This window comes from Neophocaena asiaeorientalis, unplaced genomic scaffold (genome assembly GCF_003031525.2).
Source record: "Neophocaena asiaeorientalis asiaeorientalis breed wild unplaced genomic scaffold, Neophocaena_asiaeorientalis_V1.1 scaffold196, whole genome shotgun sequence".
In the NCBI taxonomy this organism is placed as follows: domain Eukaryota; kingdom Metazoa; phylum Chordata; class Mammalia; order Artiodactyla; family Phocoenidae; genus Neophocaena; species Neophocaena asiaeorientalis.
This window is the reverse complement of record NW_020173929.1, coordinates 3,469,660-3,489,029: the sequence shown is the minus strand read 5'-3', so window position 1 is coordinate 3,489,029 and position 19,370 is coordinate 3,469,660. Positions and strand designations below refer to the sequence as shown.

The 19,370-nt window shown below is 43.3% G+C and overlaps 1 protein-coding gene across 15 annotated transcripts in view; it reads right to left on the bottom strand.

Annotated features, from left to right (window-relative positions):
* Positions 1–3,854: 3,854 nt before the first annotated feature.
* Positions 3,855–19,370, bottom strand: part of CD44 (CD44 molecule (IN blood group)) — an 87,430-nt gene continuing 71,914 nt past the window's right edge. For all 15 annotated transcript variants that reach the window (XM_024752550.1, XM_024752536.1, XM_024752537.1 and 12 more), the window contains 4 exons: positions 17,264–17,329; positions 12,917–12,988; positions 10,728–10,806; positions 3,855–4,795 (listed from right to left, as the gene is read on the bottom strand). In XM_024752550.1, coding sequence (XP_024608318.1) covers positions 4,591–4,795; positions 10,728–10,806; positions 12,917–12,988; positions 17,264–17,329 — 422 coding nt within the window. In that variant the 3' untranslated portion in view covers positions 3,855–4,590. The remainder of the gene's footprint in view (positions 4,796–10,727; positions 10,807–12,916; positions 12,989–17,263; positions 17,330–19,370) is intronic.

The following is a 19,370-nucleotide window of genomic DNA, read 5'->3' as shown; positions in this document are numbered from 1 at the left end:
ATGACGTGCCTTAGTGTGGGTCTGTTTTTGTCCATTGTGCTAAGCGTTCAGTCATTTTAGTCTAAATATTCATGTTCTTCAACTCTGGGGAATTTTCTTGATGTATTTCTTGGATGATTTCTTCTTCTTCATGTTCTCTGTTTTCTCTTTTTGTAATTGCTATTATTTGCATGTTAGATTTCCTAGAATTTTCTCTACTTTTATCTTTTCTCCTCTGTTTCCATTGCTTTGTCTTTGCTCTGTTTTCTGGGATTTTTCTTCAACTTTATTTTGCAAAGTTTCTGCTGCGTTTATTTTTTTAGTTTGAGCTTTCATGCTTAAATTTTAAAAAGCTTCTTTTTTTGGGTGTTCACTGAATGTTCCTTTTTACACTAGCATTGTGTTCTTCTTTCATAGATAGATATTATCTCCTCTTCTCTTATTGAGATTATTAATGATATATTTTTAAGTTTTCTTCTCCATGAATAGTCTCTGCTCATCATGTGTAAGAGGGAGTCACAGAAAGCTAAGAACCCCATGTACCTGGTAGGGTTTGAAATCTTCACTGTAGATTGCTTTGCTGGGCTATTTCCTTGGGAAACTATCTTGTTAGTATCTTTCAGGTTTGCTCTGAAGTTTATCAGATTCCCCAGAAAGACTGAGCTTTTGCTTGGAGCATATATGCTTGGCTGCCTGCATTCTGGGAGCCAAGCTGGGGAAAAAATGTCTAGGGAGACTCAACATTCCTTACGTATGGTTTCTCTTTTTGGTATGATACTTTTAATGTCAAATGTGTATGCTTTGTTGCCCCTCAGTCAGAGACTCTCTCATTTGTCCTCGTTAGAGAATCACCTTCCAGTCTTTTTCTGGGATTGGGAAAGAACCATCATTTGGCTACTTAGAGTGGGAAAGAAGATCTGGGGTTCTGACTGCATCTTAAATAGATGCATTTAAACCCATTCCCCTAATTTGAGCCCTGCCTTCTCCACCACAGAAGACTTTGGGGGTTCTGCTACACAAATCTGGTTGCTTCTCAACTTTCCCCACTGCTGGCTTAGGGTTCAGCTTTTCCAAATTTGCTCAGTTATCAATGAACCGTCACTTTCCAGCTTCATATTTTTGTTGATATTGTCTCTTCCTCCACCTTCTTTCATCCCATTGGTTTATGCCTTTTTGCAATATTGCTTTATTGTCTTTTTAGAGGCTTGCATGAGGGAATGAAGGCAAGTATATTCTCTCTCCTTTCTTTAACTAGAAGGCCAGGGGTAGTTCTTGGCTTTTGAAGAACTAACACTTCACAGTGTCTCTTTTAATTTGAAACGTGTAGGCCATATACTTTCTCCAAAAGAAGAGTCTCAAGTGATAGAAATTCATGTGATTTTTCTTCTTAGAAAAAAATAAAATGAGTATGAAGCTTCAGCCACCTCATAAACCTTTAAGCCTTTTGTGTCTAAATTACCCAGACAACCAGATAATCACAGCTCTGCAAACCCACCCCTGACCTCCCACCCCTTTAAATCAGAGACTCCTGAGTCCATTTCCTTTATCCTTTTAATAGCAGCCTTTTAGTATGTTCCAATAAGTGCTTTCAACTGGGCAATATACATATTGTGCTTTCCTCATTATTACTGGTCCATTAAAAATATATATAAAAATCAGAGGAAGGGTGTGCTGTGAAAAATCAAACAATGGTCATTGTACATGCATGAACAATGGGTTATTCTTGGGATATTCAATACAAGTGATTTACAAAAGGCATACCTATGACACAAAGGTGAACATTATTCTTAAGTACATTTTCCTCTTCTGGAGAAGTCGGAGAATCCTTTCTCCTATTCCTCTGCAGTACCAGCACTGAATAAATGTAGGCTATGAAATTTATTCTAGGTGCCAATGGTCTCAATGTAAAACTTTTGGGGAGGTTCTGCTAGAGAAATCTACTCTGTCAGGCTAGAATCTGCAAAATATGGATATGAAGTTGTCTTTTGCCTCATCTTATTTTTCACCCGGTGCTAATTTAAAGGAAGCCTTCAGGAGACACAAAAGATTTACAGTTCTAGGAAAAATTACACCTTAAGCCCTCAGGTTTGCAAAGCTCTCAGCTTTGCTCTCTTAAGCTTTGCAAAATAATAGAATGCTGGCCCCTTTCTTTTACAAACAAGGCTCAGTTTAATGACCTAGCCCAGGCCACTTGGCAAGTTACTGGTAGGAATGACGCGTAGTGAACTTGTGCTTTTGGAGTTACGCCCTTATTTCAAGTGGCATAGAATATATCCTATTCCATGAGCACAGGCAATATTGTAGGGGTATTGCATCCAAGGATGAATGCTTTAGACCTCCCCTTCTCCTATCTTAAGAACACAGGGGTACATCCAAGTGAGAGATGACAACAATAATAAAAGGAAAGATCATATTTAATTCCAAAATTAAGTAGAAAACAATCTCCTATTTCAGCCTATTTGATGGGAATGTCAAGAAGGGGTGGAAAACCATCCCTAGCTGTGAGACTTCTATGACTATCCAGGACCCCAGAGAGAATCTGGGCGACAGGTAGAGCCTGGTCTGGCCTGCCTGAACCTGACCCTGTTGTGATTTGTTGCATTTAGGTTAAAGAGCCTGCATGAGCCTGTTCGGGTCTGCAGCAGACCCAGGACAGCTCTTGGAAAGCGGGGGTACTTGGACACTAGTGGCAGTAACAACAGCGTGGCTTGAGGTCCATTTTCTTTTCATTCAACTTGAAAATAAAAAGAACACCGGACAGCTGAATATGGAGCTGATCGAGGACGTCCACAAAAGAGAAAGGAAATTTTCAAAGACCATGATGCGGAGGGTGTTATGAGCGGGGTGAGCGGGGGGTGTGAGGGTGGGGAGGGGAGAGCAGAGGTTGAGAGTGAGCAGAAGGCCGGCATCTCTCCTTTAAGTGTATCTTTCAGAATCAATTCTCGGTGTAAGCCCAGCCCTGATCTACGGGGGACCTTTTACTTCTCTTCCTTCTTTTTCATATTTGGGCGGAGACACACTGCCAGTTAAGCATATCAATTTAGGAAACAGATTACTTTTTATGGGTCCCATTTTATAGGAACGCTTACTTTACAGATTCAATTTCTTCTATTACAAGTAGCCTTGGGAAGTTCCAGGACCAACGGAGCTTCCTCAATTTACAAATAAAGACCACAGAGGACTTGCCAAGCAAGGGATAAAGCCATTATTCTCTTATCTGGCCATAAAGCTGCCCATCTGGTGATAAGATTCCAATGGTGGGAAGCCCTGTAACCTTTTGAGGGATTCTCCAGGCACTTAGCTTAACCCTGAGTAGCAACTGTGTTGGCGACAGACTTGGCTTGGGAAAATATAAGCAAATAGAGCCATAAAAATCCTCCAACAGGATCTGCACTGTTCCCTACCCCACTTGCCCAACCTGCGTCGATCAGTTGGGTACCGTCTAGGCTTGTTGATTTCCACTGGTTTCTCCTTTTATTGCAAAAGGTCAGAAGGCACTTCCATATTGTTTTTGGACATCATGAACAGGGTCAGCGTCTAGGACATGGGACATCACAAATGGTCGGTCATGCAAATTTGATGTGACTTTTTACAGCCTTTCAGGGGAGAGACTAGGGAGCCGTTAATACGTAAGAGCAGCTGAAGCTCCTCCTCTCACAATTCTGGTTCTAAGACAGGACAGAATGCCTTCAGAGCCTCAGAAATAAAACAATGCTACCTCCCTTGATCCTCTGTGAGATTTGGGTGAGTGAGCCTGACTGGGGGCTTAGCTCTGAGATGAAGAGCTGCAAGGAGGACCTTCTCATGTCTCCCTGATGAGCTGTCGGGACCCAGACTTTGCTGGTTAAGAAACTGAAGGATCACAGCACAAAGGGTTAAAGTGGAAGAAGTATAGATGTTTATTATGAATTAGCGTAAACCTTTTTATGCCTCTGACAAAGTAACAACAACAAAATAATCATTCTGATCAAAGGACCTCCAGGGTTTCATATTTCAAAAACACAGATAAATAGCTTACCACAGATAAATAGCTTCACTGTATGGGTATCTTCCAGAAGCATCTGAAAATTTTCCAGGGGGTCTGTAGAAGGGGATGTGTGACTAGTGCATCCCCTTCCCCTACCCCACTGGAAAGAAATGTCCAGGGATTGGGCTGCTAGAAGGGCAATATGGACCCATTCAAATTTCCTCCCAGGGACCAATCCCTCTTAGCCCTGGGGGATGTCCTTAGCAGGTGGCTGTTCCCTGGTTGGTGGGGTGGAGGGAAGGCTGAAGACCAGGAAGATGGATGTGTGGCTTTTGCTAGAAGCCGTCCATAGCACACCCCGGGGGGAGGTGAAAGGCTTCTAGGTGGGAACTGGGACAGTCAAATTCTTGCCGATTATTAACTGGGCCCTCATTTCAGAAAGCAATGCTGTTTTTATAAATTGGAACTGACTTTAAGAAACAAAACACACACACACAAAAACCCAAAAAGGAATAGAAAATTTTATGCTGAAAAAAGATCCCCAATGAAACAATCAGTAGCACATCGCATCTGTGAAGTGTCCCAGCTCCCTGTAAAGATTGTGTCTCTGACAATGGTTTCTTTCCAAGGTCATGGAGTAGGTGTTACACCCCAATCTTCATGTCCACATTCTGCAGGTTCTGCCTCTCATCTGCGGTCATAAACTGGTCTGGGGTCTCTGACGACTCCTTGTTCACCAAATGCACCATCTCCTGAGACTTGCTAGCTTCTCCGTTCAGTCCGCTGGGCTTTCTCTCCTCCATAGTGCCATTGCCACTGTTGATCACCAGCTTTTTCTTCTGCCCACACCTAATAATTTTAAAAATCACGTGAGAAATGGGTGCAATGACCCAATTATCATCGTCACTGTCACTGCCACCATCACTACAGTTGATGACAATCTGAGTATGTTTCATCCTACTGACTCTTAACAAGTGGCACTTCTCAAAGTGAGGTCCTTGAACCAGCAGCAAAAGTTAACAAATGTAAGTCTGTTAAAAATGCAAATTCTCAGCCCCACCCCAGACATACCGAATCAGAAAACTCGAGGAGAGGGGCCCAGGGTCTGTGGTTTAGCAAACCCTCAAGGGCTTTCTGATGTGCACTTGAGTTCGAGAATCAGTGGTCACAGCTCTGGGAAGCCAGTGCTATCATTATCCCGTTATCACAGCCAAAGAAATCTTGGGGCTCAGAAAATTCTATAACTTGCCCCAGGTTATTCAACAAATGCTAAAAGAATTGGGATTCAAACCCCGGTGTGTCTGACTCCCGAATTCTAACTCTCCTTCCACCATACTAAAGAAGGGAAATGTTTGCCTCTTTTAAACTCCAGCCGTTTCTGCAGGCTCAGATAAACCATCAACGGAACGACTGTAAGTCATTCTGATTTGCGTATTCAAGGAAGTCCCATTACTTCCTCTCCCGGTCAACACGTTGTGGGCCTTGTCAGGGTTATTACTGCAAGTACCGAGAAGAATGAGACAACTCTTTTCTAGCAGTATAAGGCCATATTGATTTTTCTCTTAACATTGGTTAACTGCCGTATAACCCTGAATATAGGAGGTTTAACTACCTCCTGGGCAAGTTGTTCACTGTTACTTTAAGATTTCTCAGTAACATTACTTAAGAACCAAATGCAGAAGGTCTTCTATGGAAGGGCATGACCGTGGCCTTGTTGCTGGGTCAGAGCATTGCCTTATCATACCCAGCCTGACGCAATGTTTCCTCTTTCCTGTAACATAATCACTGCCACACATCTAGAAGTCAGATGCTGCTTAAACAAAAGCAAAGGTGCAGACCCTCACAACTACACATGGAGTGGGGATGGGGGGACATGGGCTAGCATTTATCGGACACCTCCCGAATGCCAGGCACTTTGCATGTAATTCCAAGTAATCCTTACAATAATCTCACAAAGCAGCTGTCATTCCCATCATACAGCAGTGGAAACTGAGGTTCAGGAAGATTTAGAAACTAGCTTGAGGGATCGAGTCAATGTTCAAATCTAGGCTTTTATGACCGAAAGCCTGGGCTCTGCCGCACTCAATTCAGGCTACTAACCATCTGGAGATTTGGCAACAGTATGAAGTCGCAATTGTTCACTTTGCCACTGGATATGTGGAGTTGTACAGACAAAGCTTCTGTTATTCATGATCATGGGCCATTCCCTCTGGGACTGCCAAGGCCATAAACTTTAATCCCTTGTTTGGGGAAGTCAGACATTATACATCCTGAATAGGAGGTTGATCCTGTCTCCTCTGGCATGACACTTGATGAGGGCTCGGGGGAAGAAGGATGCTTGACTTGTGATGGTCTGTGGGGCTGGGCATATGGATGCAGTCCATATAGACAAGAGCAGGGGCTTGGAAGGCCTGGTTTGGGGACCTTAACGCTGTGTGACCTGGGGCAACTCACTTCACTTCTCTGAACCTCAGCTTTCTTATCTGTAACACCAGGCTGTTAAGAGTACCAGTGTCAAAGGATTGTGAACATCCCTTGAAACAGAGGCTGGCACTGGATACATAAGTCTACCACTGTTTTATTTGCTGCTCCCCTGAACAACGTGGGGTGAGGAAACCGAGGCTTTGGATAAGCACTTAGAACAGTATCTGGAACACAGTAAATGTTCAAGAAGCACTTGTTGTAATTGCTAATGTAACCAGAGCCATATGAAATGTGTTTGGTTTGTTTCTTCTGGCTACCTCCAACCACCTTGTTGTATTTACCCTGAAGATGACGGAAAAGGCCAAAGGTGGACGCTGCTTATGTCTTTTCAGATTGCCAGGGGGTATCTCATATGTTCTTTGTTTTTGATAGCTTTTTGTTTAAATTCAATTTTATTGAGTGTAGTTGATTTATACAATGTTGTGTTCATTTCTGCTGTACAGCAAAGTGATTCAGTTATACATACATATACATTCTTTTTCATATTCTTGTCCATTGTGGTTTATCACAGGATATTAAATACAATTTCCTGTGCTATGGAGTAGGACCTTGTTGTTTATCCATTCCATATATAATAGTTTGCATCAGATGTTTTTTGGAGAAAAGGTGTCTTATTAAAGTAAATCCCGTTCACCTACCTAATGTGTACTTGAGAAGTTGGATGAAGTACCGTGGGGAAGTGATTTATACTCATAAAAAATGTTTGTGCAAGGGGGTGAAGTGGGGAGTAATGTTATTACCCTAAACGAAGCTGATTTTGAAAGTGGGTAACATTCAACGTGCAGGGCTTAAGAATATTGGGCTTGGGTTTGGTCCTGACCCCATTTCCCTTTGGATTCATGGTCTCTGTTTTTCGTCTGAGTTCTTTCAGGAGGGCAGGGTGATGCTCATAAATAACTCAGCCCAATATTTGGTGCTCCAGGCATTTCATAAGCACTTTTAAAAAGCAAGTTCTAATTCTTTCATTCTTATTAGTTATAGGAATGTTAAAAGAAACATTAGAGCTGAGGGTACTTCAGAGGTGATCCAGCTAACCTCTTTTCTGAGTCCAAGAAGTCGAGCCTATCACGCGAAGCTACCCTGCTAGGTACGGCCAGGAACTACACCGGATCTGCAACTGTATGACTTTATGACTCTAAAGGTCAGAGATTTTTACTGAACTGCCTCTGGCCTGTATCTCCTTTCCCCTTCAATCTCAGGCATTAGCTGAGGATGCACTGACGACACGATGTAGAAGATGCCAGACCGAAGCCTGGCCAGGAGCGGGTGGGGTTTAGAACCCAGGTAACATATATTTAGGGCATGGGGGAGTTTATCCTGAAAGACTTGGGTGGGTGAGGAGTAACTTAACAACTGACCTTCTGTCTCTTCTACCTGACAGTCCTTAAAGATATTTAGAGATTTATTTTGCATTGTGTTGGAGCTTTGCAATTCCATCCAGTAGCCACCAGCCAGATGTGTCTATTTAAACCTAAGCTAATTCAAATGAAATAAAATTGAAAATTCACTTCTTAAGTCGAACTAGCCACATTACGAGGGCTCAGTAGCCACAAGTGATTAGTGGTTGTGTACTAGCACAAACGTGGAACACTTCTGTCATCACAGAAAGTTATACTGGACAGCTCTGTAGAGGGCAGGAGATTGGGTTAGCAGAGATTACAGTGGGCTACACTGCTACAGCTTTATGATGGAACTCACGGATCACTTCCTCGTGGAAGCCCATGTTTAACTCTCCCACCTCCACTTCAGCAATTAATGCTTTTCCACTTTTACCTTTTAACTGTAATTAACATAACAGGGCCTGGCCCAGAGAATGTTCTCAATAAACATTAGCTGACTCAAATTCAACAGGCCAATAGTGTCACGAAAGCCCAAGATTCTTGCAGAGAAGGGATGGTACCCTTTTCGTTGTAATGTCTTCCTCTTCTCTGCAGTGTTGACTGTCGTAGCCACCCCTCAAAAGAGGTTTGCTGAATGGCTGCTGTAGGCTTCTCATCTTCAACCAAACTTTCTTTGATGAAAATAGGATTCTGTATCCCTCTATAATGCAACGCGCAAAGCAGAAAGGCCTCAGCCTCTTAAGAGGATTAGAAATGGGCTGGCGGCTTTAGAAACACACTGTACACTCAGGGCCCTGTGCAGCTGTTAACCACCCTTTAGCTACGTGGCAAATCTGTTTTTGATTATCAAATCAGGACATAGTAATTTACAGCATCCAAGCAGCTACTTTCCCTGTGAGACACTTGCTGTGCCAGCTCCTGTGTGTCCCTGTTTGCCTGTTGCCAGGGTGACCACTGGTCTTGGCAGGAGGGGGAGGAAAGCAAGGGGGCCCGTTTTTGCTGCAGACATGATGAGAAGCGACACAGGAGCTAACCAGCTACACTGCAGGGACTCCAGCTGCTCTGGGGACAACTGAGATGCTTCTCCAAGTTCTCCCCCACGCTGCGAGCATCTGAGGCCAACGTTTCTATGGTGACGTGCACAAAGCTTATGGACTGTATATGTGAGCAGAAGTGGTGCATTCTAGGGCCTGGAACAAAAGGATTGATTTCTGACAATAGGAAATTCATATTTAATTGAGCAAAAGTCATCTAGGAGAAAACACAGAGGCCAAGGGAAAGTATAAAGACTCTTTGTAAGGGCTCCCTCAAATCGCATTATTTAAATTCAACTGAAAATTTAAAAATCTCTTTCCATTTAGTCATGGGAGACTTCTAGGAGGTCTTTCAGATTTATTTTCCTAGTTTTTGTTCCTTATACAATTGGCTATCATGACTAATATTTTTTTTTGTTTTGCCCTCAAAGGTACAGATAGCAACACAGCTATTCGACTTTAAAAGCACTTTCTTTAACTTGTACCAGTGTAAAACGACATTATTTGATTTCCTCCGATAAGTATGGGCTGTAACACGGCAATGAAACGAGCTGTTTCTTGCTTTCCAAAAGCCAACAAGAAAGATTCTAGAATTTTCTCCAGGTCTTTCCCCAAATGGAGGGGCATTTTTCTGGCCTGTTAGATGATCTAGTGATACAATCAATGTGGTCCCACTTGGATGTAAGATTCTTTTGCCTTATAAGAAGGAACCTCAAGGCATGTTTACCAAAGGTTAAATGTTCCCCTGCATTTGCTTGGAGAAAAATCGTGGTTCTTTAGAACAAGTTGAACAGGAAATTTAGAATTACACTTCCGGAATACCCCTGTGAAAGCTCATTTCCTCTGATGCTAGAATTACTGTTCTCCTTCACTTCATTTTAGGTAGCATTATTTCTAGAGCCTGGTCGCAGCTCCATCAGGTATATGCATTGTGTACGTTCCAAAACGATAGGGCTTGGTTGAGGTCGGAGAGAGGGAACGTTTGACAGTATGAAAACAGCCCACATGCCAGTTCTAGGGAGCTGTCGTTTTTCAGACTTCCCTAAGGAAAGTTTTTTATTGTCTCATACACCTCAGTCTCAGGGAACTCTACCTAGGCCGTAACCTGAATCCTTTCAATGACAGCTTCCAGAAAGCAGAAAATACTGTCGTTCCAAAAAAACCACACAACAACCCAGCAAATAAAAACACAAACCCGATACCTGCTTTAGGTAAGGGTTCTAGAACTTTCTAGGGGCCTCAGACAGGCCAAAGGGCCAACCCCTGAAACTCTATATAGCGTTTTTGTACACTATGAATTCACAATAAATATGTGTTTCATGAATCAATGAATGAGTATATCTTTTATGTCCTCCTGGTGAGATATTGTACAACTTTCAGCACATAGCGTCTCCATGGGCTTAACGCCCCCAGAATTAAGAACCACAAAAAAGTCAACCACTATTTAAAAGCAGATGTCCAAATAATCACAGTCTCCTTTCTCTAAGGAGTATATGCCAGAGCAGAGCTTCTTCAACTGTACTGTCCACATGAATCCCTTAGGTCTTATCAAAACACAGACTCTGATCCGGGAGGTCTGGGGTAGGGCATCTCATGCTGCCTTCCTAACAAGCTTCCAGGGAGCAGAGGCTGCTGGTTCCAGGGCCTACACTCTGAGTAGCAAGGACATATCACCTAAGGCTTTTCAGTTTTAGATTAAAGTATGGTTGACTTACAATATTCTATTAGTCCCAGGTATACAACCTAGTAATTCGATATTTTTATAGATTGTACTCCATATAAAGTTAATATAAAATATTGGCTATATTCCAAGTGTTGTACAATATATCCTTATAGCTTATCTATTTTATACTTAGTAGTTATACAGCCCAAGTTTAAATGATGCCCTTTCAAAGTTGAAGGCCCCGAAGAGCATCCCCTTACCTTCTCCTACTGTTGACAGCGATGCAAACTGCGAGAATCAAAGCCAGGGCCAGGAGAGATGCCAAGATGATCAGCCATTCTGGTGGGAAGCAAAAGATATCCATGAACTTGGGAAATAAGCTTGTGAAAACAGAAATGCACTTTACAAATTGACCTGGTCCAAAAAAGAATTACAGTCAGCTCTATACATGGGTCCAAGCAAAGGTCCAGTCAACAGCCAGACAGTACTGGAAGAATTATTTTGCTGTAGGTCTTTGCCCAGCAGGACTCTTGTTTTCATCCCTTATCATCAGTCAAGATTTCCAAGTCCCCCGAAGAAAAACACGTTTCCAAAAATGTGTAGAATGACCTGTGGAAACCTGTAGATGCCTTTGGTGCAATGTTATTAAATAAATTAAAGGAACATTCCTTTCCTATATGAGAGCATTCACCTTACATTTTATTAAGGAACAAAAATGGAGGCCACTAGTGGGTGGGCAAAAGGACATTCCTGTGTGTATAGGGCGGGGTCATTTGGCAAAACTTGTCAAAATCCTTCAAGATATACAGCCTTTGATCCATCATTAACACTTCTAGGAATATATAGGACCTCAGACTTAGCTATAAAGATGTTTATTACTGTGCTATTTGTGATAGTAAAGTTGGAAACAACCTACTATCCAACAATTAGGGACTGGTTAAACGAATTAGGGTACATCCATTGTATTGTGTACTAAGATACAGGGGAAGAGTATTTAATGACGTTGGAAAGCTGTAGCCAACTAGTTGGGAATGTAGTTTACTAAACAGTGTGTATAATTACATGTTTGTATAGAAATTAGATTGAAAAATAACAGAAAGGACATACATGAAAATGGTAACCATGGTATTCCTGGATGGTGAGGTAGATAATAAGGGATTTATATTTTTACCCTTTTGTTTAGCTGTATTTTCAAAAATGTCTCCAAAAAGTAATGTATCACTTGTAGACCAATAAAATGTTATTTATATGTTTTAAAACCAAGCTTTAGTGGGATTAAAATATGACTTGACAATTTGCAAGTCAATTGCAAAGTGGGCCGTACATCCACGCAATGAACTAAAGCTTAAGGAACAAGAAAAATGGGAAGCCATTCACTGGCCATTCTTCTTTGGGAAGCTTGATTCTCCTCTGATTTCCTGCTCAGTACTGCCTCTGTCTGACCTCTCCCTGGTTAGGTGAGTTTGGGGAGGGAGGTAGAGTTAGGAGGTGGGGAGGCTGACAGGAAGTAACCATTTCTGTTCTTTTCCCAGGGTTCTAGCCCTGAGATGCTCCATATTCACTCTCACTAGAGCTGGGGAAAATCTTGCTGCCTGATTATAGCAAACTGCATCCCACCCCCACCCCCCAGCCCACTCCCCCTCTCCACGTGCTCTGCTCAGATAAGCGGAGGTAAGGGGACGCGGCCCACACCACGTTCTTCCCTCTCCCCAAGGGAGGCTCAGTCTAGAGACCTCTGAAGAGCAGAGTTAAAAGAGTCATTTACAACCCTAGGAAAAACCTTCCTTTATTGTAATCCCCCTTTACAAATGCCCAGTTCTGAGCCCAAGTGGAATAAAGAATTTGCCTCAAATGCCTTAAATCCTTATGCTCGAGGGAGCCAAGTGGCCCAGCCTTCTCACTGCACATCACACATTCTGAAACTTTCTTCCGTCTGGATCAGTAAAGACTGTCCCTCGAGAAAAAGTAGTTTTTCTTTTAGTTTTTATGCCAGAAGAATATTCTCACTCCTCCTAACATGACCCTTGTATCTCCCCATTGTCTGCAATGCAAGGGGAAATTTACACGCTTCACCCAAAACCCGGAAGTAAAGCGGTAACTGGACTGGGATAGGAAACGGATCAGGGGATGACAAGGAGCCCCTGGGGTGATCACTCATTTGGGAAGGAAGCTGTAGTAACTAACATGGCGCTTCTATGGGACAGACCAGGGACAGGTCTAAATAGGAGCTCAGTCAATCTATGGGACCGAGATAAAAAGGAATGTCCCATCCTTTCCCACCAAGAGGCTGTGGTGCTCTCATTCACCCTTTAGCTTGAAAAGAGGAGCCATCAGCTTCAAGGTTAGACATGCAGGAGAACACGCTTTCTAGCTGGTCTCTGCTTCCTTTCTGGGACATTCAGAGAGACCCACTTTTAGCATTATTTTTCCTTCACAGCTCAAAACTCACCTGGAATTTGAGGTTTCCGCATAGGACCTGAGGTTGTGTTTGCCCCACGTTCCTGACTCCCACTTGAGTGCCCTAAAGAGAAAAACAACATCTCTCAACCAAAGTTTGGCACGCATAACCACGAGTTCCTTACAGAGCAGCACATAGGGCCAAGCTCTATGCGCTGCGTCACCGTAAAGCTATTTATAGATTCCAGCCACAGACATTTATAATGTGTTGCATGGAAAAACACCTCCCCAGAAAAACTCGGTTTGATTAAGGCTAAGGTTTGGAAATCATGAGAATTCTCAGCGGCAGTACTATGCAGTGTTTAAGAGGCTGTTAAGCAGGACAGCCCTGGGTTCAAGCCCTACTTCTGTCTCTTGCCAGCAACATCTGCTGGGTCAAGTCATTCCTCTCTAGCTCTCAGTTTTCTCACTCATAAAATGGGGTAATAATAGAATCCACTTCACCATCATTTTACAGAGGTTACAAGTCAATCACTAAAGAGATGCTACCTATAAGCTTAAATTATACATAATGGCCCATCTTTGGGAACCCTGCCTCCCAGGGAATGAGCATTATGGTAAAATATCTTTGTTTCACTCATAGGAAACATTCTGATCCGCATCACCTGCGAATGACTGCAGGCAGGAAGAAATTAACACATCCCCTCCGGAGGCTGACCGGAAACCAGGAAAAGTTTGACTTTATTCCCTCCTCTTTTAGGATAAAAGAAGCCTGAATTCTAACGCAGGCAAGGTCATTCTTTGCGATACCAGTCCATCTTCTCGGTCTGCTGGCTTTCCGAATAAAGTCACTATTCCCTGCCCCAACACCTCATCTCTTGATTTACTGGCCTGTCATGCAGCGAGCAGTACGAGCTTGCACGCAGTCACATTACAATTTTCTGTTCTTAACTTAGGACCTTGCTACCCTGGACCAGCAACCTCACGTGGGAGCTTGCTGGGAATACAGAGTCTTAGGCCTCATCCCTAACCTCAGAATCCTCATTTTTAACAAGATCCCTAGGGGATTCAAATGCTCCAGGTAGTTGAAAACAAATCTAGAAACCACGTCCAATATCTTCAATAGATATAAATACAGGTATTAAAAAAGAAGGATTTGGGGTGGGAGGGGCAATGGCCCCTTCTGTCTGTGAAAAATCACCTGAAGGAGTGTGCCTGTTAATGTATTCCTGAAGCATGCATTGCTTAGAAGACAACATTTTCTACTGCTACAAAACCAAATCAGGAGACAAATACAGGATCTCAAACTGGAAGGAACAGGAAGTATCACAAGATAAAGAATCCAAAAGTCAGAACGGGAGGTTCATCAAAATGATGGAGGAGGGGCTTCCCTGGTGGCGCAGTGGTTGAGAGTCCGCCTGCCAATGCAGGGGACACGGGTTCGCGCCCTGGTCTGGGAAGATCCCACATGCCGCGGAGCAACTGGGCCCGTGAGCCACAACTACTGAGCCTGCGCGTCTGGAGCCTGTGCTCCGCAGCAAGAGAGGCCGCGATAGTGAGAGGCCCGCGCACCACGATGAAGAGTGGCCCCCGCTTGCCGCAACTAGAGAAAGCCCTCGCACAGAAACGAAGACCCAACACAGCCAAAAATAAGTAAATAAACAAAATGACGGAGGAATTACGTTTTACAAGAAACTTCTAAGACATCTTGTGAAGGACACTCACCCAAATGAAAGTTTTGGTTTGTGTGTGTGTGTGTGTGTGTGTGTGTGTGTGTGTGTGTGTGTGTGTTTTGTGCTTCCTCCACTGCTTCAAAGTGAAATGTGAAAAATTCCCACTAAAATCAACTCTTTTTCCCTACCCAATAGGACCCCACTGCAGAATCCTGAAGGCTTCCAAGAAAAAAACCAAGGAAGTCTGTTTGGCTAATCAATGAATGAAGATAGCCAGGCCTTAAGTGGTCTTTTCTCAGAGGGTCAAACTGCAGACTGTGCGCAGGGGACTCTGCAGTTTTGATGGCTGTGGTTATTTTGGGTAGAATGGCTCCTGTTTATGCAATTTGATGTTCTTGTTAAACTCAAAATGGAGCAAAACAAAGTCTACCAGACATCTGGCTGTTTCAGCAGGCCATTTTGACAGTGGCCTTTTACTTTACAAATCTCAGAAGGAGTCCAAGGGGCTTCCTCTAGCTGCCTCCCAGAGGCCTTGGTCATTATTGGCAGGTGTTTGCCTGTACAGGTCATGGGATACTGGCCATCTAAACTAGAGATCCTTGCCTTGAAAACCACCTAAGAGGTACAGCCACTCTCACTGGTCTTTCTCTGACTCATAGCAGTCTTTGATATTCGAATGGGACGCCACTAATGGATCACAATCCCTATTTTGATTTTCAAAAAAGTGCTCCCAGCAAGGAAAGATCTGGGTGTGTGTACAACCAGATGAAACCTCCCGTTTGAACAATACACACCTGCACAGGAGGCAAACAAAAGAGACTGCTCCCGCCCACCCGATTCTCACTTCAAGCAAGAGCTGAAGAAGCTGGAGGAAGATGGACGAGACATAGCAGGCCGCCTCGCCTTGCGCCCTAGAGGCCTGCAAATCTAGCCTGGGTAGGGCTGGCTGGGGAAGTTCTGCAAAGAGGGATGCTTGACAGTGCAGTTGGGAGGTGAGATCCAATCTAAGACATACGCACAGAGATCATTCAACTGGCTCTGACTGTGAGGTAAAAGTCTAAGACAGTGCTAATCAAACTTCAATATACATACAAACCACCTAGTGGGGGAGGGGTGGGGGAGGCCTAGTTAAAATGCAGCTCTTGATTCAGTTGGTCTGGGATGACTGGGGAGTCTGCATCTCCTGCCAGCTCTTAGGTGATGTCCCTGCTGCCGGTCCAGGGACCACACTTGGAGTGGCCGGGGTCTCTTGATTTTAAAGAGCACTTCCTTTTAGTCAGAGATCCATTCATCATTTCCAAAGCACTTTCAAATTCCTGATACCACACGCTCTTCACAAGAACTCTAGGAGGTAACGGAGGCCAGTGTTCTGATCTCCTTTTTACCGATAAATTGAAGCTAGGAAAGGCTAACTGCCCCACCCAAGGCCCCCAGAGAGCTTGGGACTTCTGTCTTTATTTTAGGAGCACTTCTATTAGGCCCTTACATCCCTGTGCTCTTACAGTATAGGTTATTACTGAAGCCACCATGTAAATATCCATCTTCATATTTGCTGTAAGTGTGTGAATCTTCAAGCCTGGAAGTAACCCTACCCCCACTTGGGCACGAAGGGGAGGACAATAGTTCATATGGCTTACCTGGTTTGCATGGGGTCACCTGGACTGGTGACTGTCAGGGAGACCACAATGAGACCGCACTGGCAGAACCTTTCAGTAGCCCCAGCATCAGTGGTCACAAGTCAACCTGCCTTATGGCCTACTTTTGCTGCCTGGAGTCATGTTTCTAGGGGTGTGATCATTACAGTAATTACGGCAGTAATGATGGTCATTACAGGGTACTCTCTCCAGATCCGGCTTCTAGAGGCAATAGGAGACCTCTGGGCTTGAAATCTGGCTCCACCACTCAGCTCACTAGTCATGTTAACTCAGCCAGGTTGCTCAGCCTCTCTGAGCCTTAGTTTCCTCATCTGTAATATTGGGCTAATAACAGTACTGACATAATTAAATGAGTTAATAATAGATGAAACATATGAAATCACTGATATTTGACTGTTGACCTACAGAAATGGCAGTTTCATATGGTCCAACCTGATACATGTAAAGTGTTTAGAACAACGCCACCAGCACAACAGTAAATTCTCAATAAAGGCTAGCTATTACGCCATGTTCGGGGAGGTGAGGTTATGCTAAATGCTTTACAAGGATACATCATTTAGTCTTTAAAAGAACGCCCTGTGACAATTATTATTATCCCAATTTTATTGGTTAGGAAATCGAGTCTCAGATCCTTTAAACAAGGTCTCTCGTTAGCATGTGGAGGAGTTGGAATCAAACCCAGGCCGTTCTTTCTCCAAAACCCATGTTCTAAATCGCTCTGGTGTAATGCAATGTTAAACTGAGCGCCTGCCTGAATTCTTCCTGATCCTTTCAGATGGAAGAGTTTTCTTGAAAGCAGTAGTTCTCAAAGTGGAGTCCCTGTCCCAGCAGAATCAGCATCACCAGAGAACTTACTAGAAATACAAATGCTTGGGCTCCACCCCAGACCTACCGAATCAGAAACTTTAAGGATACGGCCCAGCAATGTTGTTTAATAAGTCCTCCCCGTGACTGTGATGCATGCAGGGAACGTATGAGAACCGCTCTTCAGGAGACACTGACACATACTTCGTTAATGATCAGCAGGTCCAATGACAATAACAGTAAACGACTAAAGCAGCTCAAACTCACCAGCTGATTCGGATCCATGAGTTGTATAGGACCTCCCGCTGGGGTCATGGGATGAGTCTTGGTCTTCTGTAAGGAGCAATAAAGGGAGGTTGAGTACTGTGTGCTCATTACACCGCCATCTGCTTTTCCTCACGTGTGCATTTACACTCAGCCCATCACAAAGTTTAGCCTTTTAAAGGTAGCCAAAAACAATGACAAAGCAGCTTCGAATGGGTTCCACGATATGAAATATTGTTCATTGCTCCATCTACTGATGAGTGGTCTAGAGCTTTAATCAAAATTCTAAAAACCGGGACAGCACAGACCTGCAAGGATGACCATAGGAAGTGTGGCTTTAGTAAAAATCCCCAAACTGTAACACTCTACCAAAAATATTATGAGGTCTTGGCAAGTGTGAGGTGCGGATTTGATGCTGTGTCTTTGAAATAAGGACTATATGCTTTGGATCATGACAAATGTGATCACTGGGAATGCGTGTACTCTGTGGCTTAGGGCATGTGACATTTAAAGAAATGGGCAGATGATAACTGACACGTGGCTAAGGTGCGCCTGGTTATTAGACTATGTTCCAAATAATAGTTCCCAAAAATTAAATCTGTATTTTTAACACCAAGGGTTACTATAATCCCATCTTCTCAAACATCCATCACCAAAAGGCTTTAGATGAGGCAAGTTTATGAATTGCTAAAATCTGGATCCACAGGTCAAATCTTGGGTTCAGCATATGGCAACTCTCGATCTTCTCCCTCCTCCCCACACATTTTCCAAAACTCTAATGGAATCTTAAAGCAACAAAACACAGGACAATAGTTCATAAAATGGCTATGGTCACCCATTATGAAAGGTTCTTATAAGGAATACACAGTAATCTGATCTTCACCATGTCCTTGTTTAGACAGGCAGACACAGGTGACCTGTAATCGATTATGTAATTGTACAGGGGAGATAGACTGCTTTGTTCCTCGGCTGATGGTTAGAAAAACTGAAAACAGCATTTGCTGAAATGCTGAACACCAATACCCCCAACACCACCACCACCATCACCATTATCACCACCACCACAATTCCAGATGTTTTCATTTTTAACATCAAGCAAAATGATGGAGAAAAAAAATGTATGGGAGGCAATGAGCCTTATCTGAGTGCTCTGGAAGAAAACAAAGGGTGATAGATCATTTAATCCATGGAGAACCATGGAAAATCTGTCTATACCACCACAGAATGTAGAAGGAATCAGGGTATGTAAATATCAATTTTGTAGAAAGTATTTTATTTACTAACAAATAGACTATGTAATCCTTCAAGGCTACTGTAACTATTAAAATTGCCATTTAAAATTTAAATTCATTTGGGTGCATAAAGGGCTCTATTTTGCCAAAAGAAACCAGGCAGTGCTCTAAGATTCATTTCTCCAGAAGAACACTGACACTGGTGCTAGGAATTTTTAATAACTGAGGGCAGACCTATGCTGAATAAAGAACCAACGAATGTAAGGGCTTTTGTCTTGCCAATACTGTCGAGGTTAGTATATTTTTTTAATTTATTGTTTTGGCTGCATTGGGTCTTCATTGCTGTGCGTGGGCTTTCTCTAGTTGCTGCAAGTGGGGACTACTCTTCATTGCGGTACGCGGGCTTCTCATTGTTGTGGCTTCTCTTGCTACGGAGCACGGGCTCTACGCACGTAGACTTCAGTAGTTGTGGCTCACCAGCTCTAGAGTGCAGGCTCAGTAGTTGTGGCGCACGGGCTTAGTTGCTCTGTGGCATGTGGGATCTTCCCGGACCAGGGCTCAAACCCGTGTCCCCTGCATTGGCAGGCAGATTCTTAACCACTGCGCCACCAGGGAAGCCCGAGGTTAGTATTTTTTAAAACTGTTTTCCTTGAAGCCCTGGGATGGGCAGCCCAAGCATGTGGGCTCTAGGATAGAGGCCAAGCACGTGGCATTCTCATTCTGGGTTTTCTGTCCCACATCAAGTAACAGTATCACAGCTGTTATCTGTTTTACATGTTGGGTTCTCATAAGATTTATTATTCTTTTGAGAGGGAGGGGGATGGGAAAAGACATAGGCTACTATATATATATATACACACACATAAGCTACCATATAT